This window comes from Parus major, chromosome 3, assembly GCF_001522545.3.
Source record: "Parus major isolate Abel chromosome 3, Parus_major1.1, whole genome shotgun sequence".
Taxonomy (NCBI): Eukaryota; Metazoa; Chordata; class Aves; order Passeriformes; family Paridae; genus Parus; species Parus major.
The window spans coordinates 50,221,438-50,235,764 of record NC_031770.1 but is presented as its reverse complement, the minus strand read 5'-3'; the positions used below and the strand labels follow the sequence as shown (position 1 = coordinate 50,235,764).

Genomic DNA, 14,327 nt, shown 5'->3' with positions numbered 1-14,327 from the left:
CCCAAGAGCACAGCTGCCAAAGATGGAATTACAGGGAGATTGTTTGGGACATAAGTTCAGAAATTGAATTTCTGCAGTCTGGTTTTGTTGGTTTTGCTCGTTGTCCTACAGGATGATTCTAATGAGTAGACTTGCAAACTTGTCTGCCTGGTATTTTTTCCATCACTAATTCAGAAGAGAATGATTCTCTGTTGTGCATTATTAGGGCAAGTAAAGGTCAAGATTTTGTAGACTGATTTACGTGCCCCAGCCAGTTTTGATCAGTTCTTTAGGATAAAACATAGCACAGGAGCATTCAGGTGGATTTGGAATTTAAATTGAGAATATTTCCAAGTGACATCCTAAAACAGGGTATTATTCCTTAGGGAATGAGAAAAGTTCTCTGGGAGCTGAAGTTGCCTTAACTAGGGTTCAGAAATGGCCAAAGGAAAAAGGATTGTGCCCTGCAATTTAAAATAAAATTGCACATTCACAAAACGTTTTCTGTTCTCTTGACTGCCATTACTGTGTGGGGAGATGCTCTAACCAAAAGAAACTGCTGCTTTGTCTGCCGGCAGCCCTGCCCAAATGCTGCCTTTTCTCTCTGCCGATGTGTTTGCATGATAGAGGATCCTGTGGAAAGATGTTTTGAATTGTTAAAGGAATGAATTAGCTTTATTGTGCTGTGACCTAAATAGGATCATCAGATCAATCAGTCTGCTGCTTTTCTGTCCTCTCTGGCTTAGGTTGTGTTGCTTCTCCTTCTCATCTTGCTCCCTCTTCTCCCTGCCCCCGCCGGGCAGCCCCTTTCCCAGAGCTTGCAGGCATAATCCTTTATGTTCTTGGATAAAGGAGGGCACAGCCGGGTACCCTCTTTTCAAGCAATACCTGCCCGGTAATAGCCTGCACAGGCCCGGGCTCAGCCCTGACCCCTCTGCACCGGGGCACGGGTCCTTCCTGTGTGTTGTTGCGGTGCCTTTAGGATAAAACACTTTATCTTCTTTGTTCCCTGTTCCCTTCTCCCCTGTGCATTCTGCTCCTCCTCTTCCTCCCGATCCCAGGTTTAATGAATTGCAATATCTCAGTAGCCGGGGCAGTATCGCGCTTCACCGAGGCTGAGGTTGCCTTGAAAGAGGCCATTGTGAGCGAGGGGAGCTGGGGACTGGAGGGCAGCTGAATGCGGTGCCGCCTGGGACGGCCTTTGTGGAGGGAGCACTTTTGTTCTCCTGAAAGATGCCGGGAGAGGGCCAGCCGGGATGGGATCTCAGGGAGGGAGAAACCCATTCTGACCATAAATTATTGACTCCTGTGCTCTGCAAGGAGTCTGTTTAGGCACCAGCAAGTGGTTAACAGCGTGGGTGAAAGTGGCCACAACAGGCCCAAAGCTTGGGTGTGAGTTTGGAAAATACTTGAGGCGTTTGGCCTTTCGGATGTTTCTTCATAATAGAAGCCCCACCTAGAAGTAAAAGTGCGCCTTTCAAAGTTGGGTGGTCTTGGTCTGAGGGAGCCTTGTGACCTGCGGGAAGGGGTTTTAATAGCCGTGCTCAGTTTCAGGCTTGCCCTGCAGATGCCTGGGGAGGGGGTGCATGGGTGTCACTTCCATAGCTGCACCCCTCTGGACACCACAGCTGCTCAGAGGGGTGGCTGGGGGTGGCAGAGGAGCAATCCCGAGCATGTCCTACACAGACACATTCCTGCAGACGTGCTGGAAACAACTGCCCTTCAACAGCTTCTTCCCTGCGAGCTGCTGTAGGGTGGCACAGTGGAAACTTATTTAGAGCAACCGAGTGACGTCTGTAAAAGCAAAGGCATCGATTTAATTGTTTTGAGTACATCTGCTTGTGAGCATTTCCACTTTCCCTTTTGTGCACTGAACAGGGACTCACTGCAAGAGCTCTCACAGTGTAGTTAGTTCCTAGCTCAGTTGGATGGTTTTACTTTTTCTTTCCCCTTAAAATGTCATAAATGCTACACAGTTGTTTAATGGAGGATTTTTCCACTGTCCAGGTAAAGTTGCTAAGGCATGCCACTTGAAGTTTAGGTTTTGAGAGGATGGTACATTTTAGTAGTTTGATGCATCATTCCCTTAATGAACTTCATATATCGTGTGTTTGGCTTACCTCTCCTTCATGAAAATAAAATGGTAAAATTTGTTTTCATTTGTGGGAAGAAGCTGGAAAGAATTGCTTTAGCTATTCATCTGTTTTATTTGTTTGTTTGTTTTTTTAAACTTAAATACTTCCTAAATTTTGTACTCCACATATGCACGAGCTTGTTATTAGGAAGAAAATGCAGATTCTCACTGATTCCAGTGTCCCTGTGGACAGCTGCCCCTTGGGGCTGCTGCTGGGCAGCTGCTCTGTGTGGTTAGGAGCAACCCAGGAACTTCACTTTTCAACATTTGTCTTTTTGTGAAGCTTCAGCTTTTTCAGTGGATTTTGTGCATTGGTGCTAAGGTTCAGAGCACTGCCTTGTGAATGGGGGCTAGACACAAGAGCCCCACTCCCCCAGGGGCTGGCTGGAAATATTTCCGTGGAAGCTGAATATTTCCCGATTGTTTCACAGGCGCCGGTGTTTTATGGTGCTGTGAATGTGGAGGGGTGGCTGTCCCAGCTGGCTGTCGTGGAGCAGGTCAGCTGGAAAGCCCCTCTAAAGAGGGGATAGAGCAGGGAGGGGACTGAAGGAATGGCTACAGCGTTTCAGGCATGCCATATGCAAGCAGTTTATAAATGTTTCTTCTCTTCTGCATGTATGTGGCCTCTACTAGAAAATTAGAATCAGTTTAACCACTCAGGGATTAAAACTATTATCGTTGCACTAAAAAAAGGGTTTTGCTAATGAGTTCATTACACAGTTGTGATTTTGAGGATGCTGTTTGACACTTCAGCTTAAGCTTCTTAGTTTCTTTGCTCCAGTCCCTGATTTTTTAGGAAGAAGATGCTTCTGAGCCAAACTTTGTGGCCAATCCCATCAGTATGAAGTGAAAATTAGCATTTATTGAACATCTTCTCCATGTTTTCTGTATTCCTTGTGATATTCCTGATTCCTCTGTATTTCTGTGATCCTTGTGGCACTGGGTGTGATCCCTGCTTCTAAGGATGTAGTAATTCAGGTGGTGGGTTAATATTAACTTGTCTAAGGTGGAGTAGCAAGTGTGTCACAGAGCAAGGTCTCCCCAGTCTGCTGCTTACCTCATTTGCATGTAGAGAACTGATATCACAGTGTGCACACCCTACTGTTCATGCTGGGTTTATCTAGCTTTAACAAGCTTTTATTCTATCAGGTTAATTTTAGGTGGATTTTTTTTGTTCTTGTTGTTTGGTGGGGATTTTTGTGAGTTTGCTGGATTGGCAATGCTTGAGGCTGAAGTCCTTTATCTGTTTGTGTAGTAGCTACAATAGAATTTTTCTCAAACTTCCCCATCTTTTCTTTCTCTTCTCAGTGTAGGGAGGCTAAATGCAGAGGAGTGCAGGCATTTAATGCTTTAAATTCTCAGAGAATTGCTGTTAGATGACAGTCTCTTGAGACAGGAAAAGTGTTTACAAAAAGGTGGGTGAGACAACGTGATGAATTTTATGAAAGTCGGTAGGTTTGTCTTAGGTGGGGAAGAGGTTTTGTTTGTTGTTGGACTAGTGCAGACTCTCAGAGGTGCAGATAGGAATAGCCAGACGGTGTTTCCTTTGGGGTAGTTCCTCATGATAGCCATTTTCGATGTCTGACCTCTTTAACAGTGTGACCTGAGGGTAGGTGGAAGCAAGGTCGGGGCGGGGAGGGGGATGAAAGGCAGACATCAATTTAGGTATTGTTTGTTTCTGGGTTTGAGTGTCTGCCTCCGTGCTGAGATCAGGAGTACAGGACAGTGGTCAAGTGCTTGTGCTCAGGCAGGAGAAATGCTGCAGGGTGGGTTGAGCATCCACTAACAAAAAGCAGGCTGCGCTTGGCACACATTGTAGCCCGCGGTGAAATGAAAAGAATTCCGAGCCGCCCAAAGTACCCGGGATCATGTTGATTCACAGTGGCTTGACCGTGAAAAGGTAACAAAGTCTTACATCCCAGGGCTTGCAAAAACTCTTTTGAGGTTCCGTAAAGACCTTTGGAAGAGACTGTCTCACTTTCAGTAGCCCAGACTCCATCGTTTTATAGCTTGAAACTCTCTCCTTTTCCTGTGCTTCTCTTCGTACATGCCAAGGAAGAGGCACGTGGAGGAACAGGCACTTCCTACATCCTAAAAGAGATCGACACAGCACTAGAAAAGGAGTCACCATCTCCTTGGTTTGCTTTCAGATGGCAATGTAGCTGGAGTTAGAAATGGAGTCACTCTATACTCACTTCCAGTGTGTGTCCCGCAAGCACGCATTTTATGGTTTGTGGATGTATAGGTAATGGTAAATGTCTGACAGGGGTATTACTGTGTATTTAATTCAAAACCAGCACAAAACAATCAGACTTCAATGCCAGGGTCATTTTTTGTTTAAGGTACTTACACAAAAGTGTAAGTGCATTGATTTTGCATTGATGGAAATCATTGCAAAAAGCAGAGGTGCCTTCCTTGCCATTGCTACCATGGCACCATGGTCTTCTGTCCCTTTGGCAGAGCTGAGCCAGTCAAAATGTCTCTTGGACCAGCAGCTGCTGGAGAAACCTGCTGCTCATGGTAGTTTAGATGTCAAGCCCATGTTGCAATTGCAAAATCTCTGGATTTGGAAAATACTGATAAAATGTTGATGATACTGTGTTCAGACAATGATGAACATATTTCATTTACAGCCTGCTTTATGCAGTGCAAACACAGTGCAGTGCAAACAGTCTCAACTGTTTCGTGAAACTTCGAGGTTCCTGTGGAGCATCTGCTTTTTACGTACTGTGCTCCAGAAGCTGGATCCTGCTGCAGCTTTGGGGTCAGCCTGAGCCCCCCGCTGCTGGCATTTTTCTTTTTCCTGAGGAAAAAAATCCTTTTCATTGTTAACCCGAGGGGGTTTCCTGAGTTTTCTTTGTGAGGGAGGGCTTGCTTCTTGAGCCTGAACATTGTGCGAAGGGCATGCCCTGCTGAGTGCATTCATTTGGTGCTTAGAATTTTCTCTTTAACTTCTGCAAAATTGCAGTTCATTCCTAGGATGGATGGCTGTGGACCTCTGTACAGATACATTTTTTTTAAAGACACGAGGATATAATGCGCATCTCAAAAAGCTGGGCTATTTCATCTCCGTGCATAGGTTTCGTTTGATGAATAACAGAATCTCTATTAGCCAGAAGTAACTCGATTTCGTTTCCATGTATCTGGTCTGAGATGACGCTAATAAGAATAAATTAGGAGTGTAACTGAATAAAATTCAATATGTAAAATTAGTGTGCTGATGTCTCAGGCAATGGCACTGACTACGGGGGGAGCAGTGGGACTGGAAGGGGAGGCAAAGCAGAACCGAGACTACGTGTTGCAGCCAGCTAAGGCGCAGCTCTGGATCCTTAATAAAGTGGGAGCAAGAGGGTGGAAATAAAAAAAACAAACAAAAATGGGGTGATGGGGGAAGGATGGGAGCGGGGGGAAGCAGAGCATCCTGATTAGCACGAAAATGCAACACTCATTTGCAACTGGAAGGAGGCCGGGGCTGCCCGGCCCCCCCGGCGGCGGCGGCACCGGGGAGGTGCGGCGGGAGGGGCGGGGGCAGGGAAGGTGCCGGGATCTCCTGCTGCTCCGCCGGCACAGCCGGCTGGAGACATGGGAAGGAGAACAAGCACCTGCTTACTCGGGACTCTGTGGAGCAGCCAAACTTGGGGAGCGGAGGAAAGGAGAAGGACAAGAGCGGAGTGACTGCTGTGGACAGCAAGAAAGCCTTTTTCGTCCTGCGCAAACGAGAATAACAGCTGGGGCGCTTTTTTCTCCTGTTTGGCTTGTTGGAAGTGGCTGTTTTCAACCCGCAGGGTTACATGCGAGGAGGAGAAAGTCAGGCTAAAGAATTGTAAATTATTTCGTCTATCAGAAAGATCTAGACATATTTAAAGTGATTTCAGGAAAAAAAAAAAAGCAGAGGGGAAAAACGTGGAGAAATTTGGTGTGCAGTTTGAATAGGTTCAAGTCTGGCAGTCACCTTTCTGCAGCTCCTCCTTTCTATGGGATTTCAGCTCCAGGATAGCAGTTCAGCACCTTGAAAATGGTGGTTTTCATCAACACAAAGCTTAAATCTCTCATGAAACTTTTCAAGAGAAAGAGTAAGTATAGCTCTGTGTGCTCACCGTCCTTACAGGAGGCAGCCCAGTTCTAAAGGAAAGTGCAGGTCCCTTCGGCTTCACTTCTGCTTCCTGCAGCCTCTTTTTAAACTTATCTTACTCTTTCAGTCTTTTTATCACTGTGGAGTGTGTGGAGGTGGACTTGTGAAGGTCTTCAGGACCTCTGCTTTGGGACAATGTGGCTTTGGTGGAAGTGCTTTGTCACGGTGATTTTGAAGGAGCCAAAGTTCTTGGTGTGAAATGGGCAACTCGGTGACAAGGCAGGGTGTGCCGGTGTGTCGTAGTGTCTCGATGGTTTGTCAGACGTCTGTCTCTGATTATGCAGCTATGGGCTTGTGTCGCTGAGGTATCTACATAAAGTTTGTTCTGAGTCAGGGTTTGTTTTTAAAGATGTTCTGGTTTCAGAGTGGCTTTTAAAATCGTGTTGATCTTCCTTTAAGTCACGAAGGACACACAGATCACGCTAGAGAGAGTAGTTGGCAAATGTGCATACACCACTTCTCTTGACCAGTTTTGATGACCATTATTGCTCTGACGAGCAGTGAACCTTAATTTTGGTATGGCAGGGCTGCAGCCAGACAGTGGGCTTGGCGGCAGGTGTTTCCCTCCTCCTCTTTTCCCTCCAGCCTTACCCCGCTCCCCATCCGCCGGTTCAGCCAGGGAATGGCGTGGGTGCCTTTCACTGACTTTAAGTGTCACATTTTCTGTTGGATAGAGGGGGTTGATGCTGTAACCAGGTAGGTGATGACTTCTCCGTTTTTTGTGATTAGCTTTGACTGTTGGTTAGCAAGAGCGGGAAGAGTGGGCACAGGCTCAGTCTGGCTTGTTGCAACCAGTATGTCTTGGCAGAGGGGGTGGGATGCAGGACCAAGACACAGATATGAGGACACCTATTGAGAGTTCTTTAAAAGCCTTTTTCGAGGTCTGAAACTTACTAAAATACGTGAGGGGAGACAGATAAGAACCTCCTCCTCTATTTCAAGTCCTTTCAGGAGATAACAGCATTGAGCATTAGGCTGTAGCTGTGTTTTGAATTGAGAGGCATAGCTTATTTTCCCTACGAATACCAATTGTTTCCATCTGAAATGATCCCAGCAGATGCACGGTAGTGTTAAGGAAGGGATAATTACTCAGATGACAGGAGGCTGTTGCATTGTTTTTGCTTCTCAGTTTCTACATACCTCCTCTTCTACTGCAAGGGCATCAGACAAAGCACAAAGTGATGCCACAGGCAGTGCAGAGGCAAAGGGTAGATGAGGAGCTGACAGCAAGGTTGGGGGCAGTGAAGCAATGGAGCAGGGCAGGTGCTTGGAAGGCAGCACATCTGTAGTGGCTTTTTCTGCTTTGGAGAGCTAAAAAGCAAGGATGGGCAGCATGCTGGCTGAAGGCCAAAGGGTGTCTGGGGGATCATAAAATATGACCCCCAACTGTCCTTTTTCTTTTTACAGCAGAGTAGAGGGATAAGGCTATGTAGAAGGTTTTATTGATGATAAACTTGAAACAAAAGGCAGTGGCTGTCTCTTGGGAAGCATGAATGATAAACAAATATTGGCAATATGTGCTGTGGCTGTTTCATTGCTAGAGTGTCTGTAGGGAACTTTGAACTTGAACAAGGTCTGTGTTTTATTTTCACTTTTGTATTGACTGCGAAGAGGTGGCCAGAGATAGCCCTCTTGTGCTCTGAGCAGTAATTGTCCATGGAGTTTCTTTGGTTTATATCTGCTTTCTACTCATGACAATGGAAAGTAGCAAATTTATTTGCTTCATTGGAATCTTATTTCTGGTGTGAGGAAGCAGGAGGTCAGACAAGGTTGTTTCCTGATACAAATGAACCTGTTGTCATCTCTCATAAAGGCTGTCATATTCCCAGGGGCACCTTTGAGCCAAGCTATTCTGCACTGCACAGCACCTGCCGTGATCAGGGAGTGGAAAACTGATTCCTTTGTGAGGAGTAGGAGCTGGGTGGGGGGAACAGAGTTTCAAGTTTGGAGTAAATAAAACAGCAAGTATAAAAATGGGAAGAGCAAAAGGTGATTCCTACAGAACACAGTTTTAGGGTAGAAATGAAAGGATGGGTTTTTTAACTGTCATGGAAGTGAGGTTCTGACTAGTATTTTGATGGGTCTACAGTGGCAAACAATGTTTCTTTCATTTTCATATGATGTGTGGCAGACTTACATGTGGGATTTTGTGATAGAGCTATCCGCAGTAATACCTAATTTTCTTATTATTGTGTCTCTCTGCAGCTGTTTCCAACCTAGATGAAGAGAGTAGATGGACTGTGCACTACACTGCTCCATGGCACCAGCAGGAAAATGTCTTCCTACCCTCCTCAAGACCACCTTGTGTGGAGGACCTGCACAGACAAGCCAAGCTGAACCTCAAGTCAGTGCTGAGAGGTAAGATGCTGCTACTGACACAGTCATGTCCTAAAACCACAGTACTTCTTGCCAGTCTTTGCAAACATATCCAAATTACAGGCTTTGGAAAAAGTTTCTTGTTTTTCTGTACCACATGTAGAACATTAGTGGGATTTTCTCATTCATATGAAGGGACAGGAGAAAATTATTTTGCTATGAAGAGACGAGTAAACGTGTTACATGACAGAGCACTCTAAAATAGAAAAGTGTCTCTTGGCCGTTTCTGTTTAGTTTTTGGAGTATTTCCAAAATAGTACCTCAAATTTCAGTAAGTCCTCAATTAGTCCATTTGTGGAGTAAAAAACACATCAGAGGTGTTTCATTTGGTGATTTCCTCTGTTGTTGTACAGTGTGTCATTTCCAGGGTTGTGGCTGCTTGTGAGAAGCTGGAAAAGGTGCTGAGGGCAGAAAAGGGAAATGGGGAACAGGGCACTCACAAGGACTCTTACAGTAATAAAAGTGCTTTCTTGCAGAAGCGTTCAGCATATTTTTGACGTCCAGTTTTTACCCATAGTCCCTCCACTGGGTCTGTACCTGTGCAGTCTGTCATGGGAAGCATTGTGTTGTGTCAGTGCAGCCATGAGAACAAAGACATGCAGCCAGCAAGGAGGCCTGCAGAATGTCTGTCCCTGGGCCAGACATAAAGTTTAAAACAACAGTATAATGTTCATGTTCTGGACATGGTTAACCTAGATTTTTCTTTACACTGGCTGTTGAACAAAGGGGAGCTACCTTGCAAAGAGCCAACTTGGTCAAATCCTTTTTAGTTTCAGCCGGAACTGCAGGTCCTTGATACCTTGCAAAGTTGACCTAATTTAAAATAATATTGTATTTTTTATTTAATTAACATGACATATCTGCTTTTTAGACTTGAAGAAAGCTTGGTTTTGTATGTCTGAAGAGAGAAGTGTTTGCCATATTTTAGTTCTCTTGCCATTTCCTCAGTTAATTGATTTTCACTCTCTCTTACTAGGTGCTTTTTTGTTATCATTTAATAGGGAAGTCTTGACAGCCAGTGTTACTGTCTCCTGCATGGCTCAGCAGATAGCCTGTGTGCCCTCTATACTTACTACAGGGTTAATATATTTGTGTAGTTCCTTAGCCTTGAAACACTTATTGTTCTCTTGCAGGCACACTTACCAGTCCTTCACAAAATAAAAGTATTTGCCTGCTTTAGATTGAAAAGAATACTGATTGGTGTTAACTTTTTGTGAACATTAACCATTCATTTTAATATTTTTTCCTGTTCTCTGTTTTGGATGGTTATAAAAAAGAACCTGCACAGGCCGAAATGCACTGATTTTCTAGAGTTTTAGCAGAAATGTATCTATTGTGGTTTCATATTCTATTTAAACAAATTTATATCTAATATATTTGTGTGAAAGCAACTACTGTATGCTGCTTCTCCCTCTTACACACATGAAGTTGTTTTGGTCTGGTGGGATTTTTCTCTGGAGGTGCAGCTCATTATAAATAAGAAACTATTCATTACTACTACAATTTGCTAGTTAGCCATTTTTGTTCACCTGCCTTGTGTACATGATGGTACTGCTTGGTAGTGAAGTGAGTTTCAGTTTCATGCTTTCAGGGTACTAACTGAGAGGAGAAACTTCACCAGATGTCATAGTGCTGACTTAGTGAACACAACTCTTATTTATTTATTTACTTCTCTGTTCAACCTCAAGCTCTTTCCTTGAGCCTTTTTATTTTTTTTTCCCCTAAGTGCAGTTTTAAACTGACTCCTTGCTTGTTGCCTGGAACGGTCCTGAGAAGCTACAGCAGGAGTAGTAGTAAGAGAGGCACTGACTAAAGTTTTATTAGTTTTACTGTGCTGCTGCTTCAACCAGCAGTGCTAAATCAGAAAGGCGCTGGTGCTTCTGATCCTACTTGTAGATTTGAGTTAAAAGTTCTGTATCCAGAGCAGAGTTCCGTTCATTGTAAGAGCACTGCCAGAATTGTGCCATAATTTTGACAACTGCTGAACTGCTTTTCCACCTGTTTCTTTAGAGAAGACAAAGTTTCTAAAGCTTCTTAATAGGTAGAAAGGAATTATATGACCATAACACAGAAGAGCTTGAAGTAGTCTTACGAGAAACAATCCTGGCCTAGCATGGAGACTTCAGTTCTGCATGTCTTGGCCTCATGATAAAGCTTGCCGTTTGCCATCTTTTGGTGTTTCAGATTCTTTGGTTGAGGTAAACCATGGAGCAGTAGGACAACTGTATGTGGCCCAACATGCTGTATTGGTGGTGGGGAAAGAATAACACTTTAAGACAAAATGTGCTGTATTCTGTGCAGAAAGTGCAGTGAATCGCTTTTTTCTCAAAAAAATGGTGACAACAAAGGGAAACTGAAAGGAAGTACAGCTAAAGTAAATATAATCTTTGCTTTTTGCTAAGTCAGAAATGAAGCAGTAGACATGTACAGCAGTGGAGGAATATGAGGGCAAAAATACTGCTCACAGTAATTTTTTGGGGATATGAAGTAATTTAAGGTATTTAAGAATAGGTCAGACAAGAGCTACTCAAAAATAATTTGTGTATATTTACACATGTCTTTAGAGGAGGTTGGGAAGGAAGAAAGAACCTCTGGTGGTCCCCTTGAACCTGATAATGAGGTCTTGAGGACTAAGTTAGCAGCTATTGATCAGACCATCAAAAGACATGTTTGAAAATTTTCCAGTCTTGTTCTTGTTCACGTTACAAGAGCTGATGTTGTTCGTACATAGCAGCTATAGTAGCTTCATTGAAGGCTATTAATTTTTTCTACACACCTGGTTCCCCTGTGAATGGAAAAGGAAGTATAAAACTTAGGTAACAAATAGTAATTCACATGTAGAGCACATTTAAACCGTCTGTCAAAGTATCAAATGTATAAAATCTTTCAAAATAATTCAAGCAAAGTATTTCTATCAAGGTATTTTCACCCATCTAATAGTAACCAGATGGACTCCTGGCTAGCTTTTAAGAGAGTCAGTGCAAGGGAAATTGTTTGTTCTGGTACAATTTTAGCAGTAAATTCTTTACAGTGTGGGTCTAATAAAAAAATAAAAATCCAGTGACATAAATAAGCTGTCGGTTATTTAGAATAAACTTTTAAGTACCACTTAAGCAGAAGCTGCTATTGCAACTTAAATTGGTTTAAGAATAAAAAGTTAGAGATATTAAAAATAAATACTATCTAACAGGTCTTGAGAGAAGCAAGTACACCATATGCTGATCTCTGCATACTTTTTCAGGAAGCAGTGTGGTGTTTGGAGGAGGAAGAGATCTTCATTAATTTTTGTGCAGTTGTTTATTTTACTTTGTATATTATATACTTGTATGTCCCTTGCTTATCAGCACTATGGAAATAAATGCCGTATGTGATAGTAGATGTTGCATAGGGAGATATTTTAGGTTTTTACCTATGAACTAGGCTTTTATCCTTTTGAAAGTAAGGAGAAGTGCTGTGCTTTTCCTTTATGAAGCTACTTTCAAGTATAAGTGGTGGGATCTTGCATTCAAATGTGTTCATAACTGAGGTAAAGCTATTTGTCCTTTAGGCATGCAGGTACTTTGCTGCCCTCTGAAGTTTCTGAAAGGAGTATTGTCCAGTAATAAGAGTTAGAAAATTAAGCACCTGGAACCTGGAAAGTTTGTGATGCATTGTCTGTCTTTCTTGAGAGCAGAAGTTGCTTTATGTAGCCTCTATTAAAATTTAAAGTTGTTATTGACTCAAAACAGTGGCTTGATAGATTAAACCCAGGGTGTGTTACTTCATTTTAAATGAAAGGTCTCAGTGGCTTAATATAATGGCTAGAGAAGAAGAATAACTTCAGCTGCACTTTACTGTCATAGTACTGTTGCAATTTGATTTAAATGTTTAGAAAACAATGCTGTTCTTGTGTTGTGATGATAGATACACTATTGCTTCTTAGTGTTTTGTTTGCATTGGATAAAGGAGACACTGGTTTTCTTTGGGGAAGGAGCCAGGACCTCGAAGTGCCTGCTGAAGCAAATGGAATGATACATGCCATGCAAAATGCATGTTTTCTTATCCTCAGGGCCAAGCTGCTCTGGCTGGCCTTTCCTGAAATCCTGTCCTATATGGCCTCTTCCTAATGTTTTCATGGTAACTTCATGAAAGCTGTTTGTCAAAATACAGATATTCAGATAAAAACAACACAGTATTAATCACTGAGGAGTCTTAATGTGACCATGCTTCTTGTCACTGTTGTGTCCTAGGAAGTCATGCAAACAGGATATGAAGATGACAGATGGGAAGGAAGAGCTGAGGCTCTGGATGGGGCCAGGATCCTCAAATCAATCCTGTTCCCTTGCTGTGTGCCCTGCTTCAAGGCTGAAGCACTACTCCTTGGCTAGTCTCATGTTGCTAATGTCTACTGAGTGTCTGGACTAGCACTGAGAGTGTGGTCTGGGCTTTAAGCAGAGCTTTGAGTTTGATGTTGTTCAGAGTGGCATTGTTTCTTAAGGCAGGCCCTTGTCCCCGTTCCACATACAGTAGAGTTTTCTACAGTGTTCTTGGTCCATAAAGCCAGGAGTTTCAGTGGGTGTTCAACTAGAGCCAAGAGGGTAGCAATGTAAGACATCTCCCATCCCTGACACAGTGCACTGACAGATCTGGCTCGTTGCATGGCCCTGTTTGAAGAACCAGTATCTCAGGAAGTCTCTGAAGTACAGTGGTCTTCAGCTGGAAGCACTGATAAAACAGCTGTCGTACATGGCAGTGACACAAATATTTGGCAGTAAAAGTAAATTGAGACTAACCCTCATTTTGTGAAGTGTGTTATACTCTAAAATTGACAAGCATTAAGGCATGAAGCATGAAGATGGGGAGGAGACACAGCACTGTTTTAAGAGTTGCTTTGCTTAACTGCTTGGAGTGTATCGTAGGTGTGCCCCTTTACCTTCTGAGCAGGTCTGCAGCATTAACAGTGAGTTACAGGTGGAGATCCAATGTCCTAAAAGGAAAGTCTAAAGTTTAATGTGGACTGCATTGGCCTCGGATAATCTTGAAAACTATGATGAAGTGAAGGAAGAGGAAAAAAGAATTCTTACCATGTTCCTGAACTTTCATTTCTACTTTTTTGGAGCTAGTGTAAATTCTCCCTCAAATGTGGATATATGTCAGTTGCAGTGATGGAAACCAAAGCAGGGTATGTATAGTTGGAATTTCCAAGAGGCACTTGTCTTCCAGTTCCTGCAATTAGCAATGTAGAGCACTTTTGATTAAAAAAAAAAAGAAAAGTTGGGGAGTACAATCTCCACTGCTGTGTGTTGTCATTTTTTCATGAGTTAGGAGATGACAGGCCTAAAGGGCAGGGATGGAATAACTATTAAAGGTCAAATAGAGCCAGACTGAAATGATACTAGGCTGTTAGGAGATATCCAGCTCCTTAAGAGTGTTGTGGACAGTCTCTGTACTGTTAAAGTTGCAGATGAGAGGCAATGTCTTGTCACACACGGCTGGTCACTGCCGAGACTGGTTGTCCTTTCCAGCAGATAACAAGGTGTTGGATATGTACTGAGGAAGGTGCTGCTGTAAATACTGGGAACAGTCCACAGGCTGACTTTCATACCCCTTTTCAGTCTATAACTGCTGAAACTTCCTGCACAACTGCCTGTACTTTGTGCCCTCCCCCCAGGGTAATTGTGTTGATTCAAGCTACGTACGTAATATAGGGCTCGTTGTTCCAATGTC

General features: G+C 43.3%; 1 protein-coding gene across 10 annotated transcripts in view; it reads left to right on the top strand.

Moving 5' to 3' along the window:
• NHSL1 (NHS like 1) overlaps positions 1-14,327 on the top strand; it is a 182,598-nt gene that overhangs the window by 119,072 nt on the left and 49,199 nt on the right. For 9 of the 10 annotated variants that reach the window (XM_015622391.2, XM_015622390.2, XM_015622389.2 and 6 more), the window contains exon 2: positions 8,451-8,603. In XM_015622391.2, the coding sequence (XP_015477877.1) occupies positions 8,451-8,603 (153 nt within the window). Of the gene's footprint in view, positions 1-5,680; positions 6,187-8,450; positions 8,604-14,327 lie in introns of those variants that run through there. The other variant, XM_015622397.3, reaches the window with a different exon arrangement.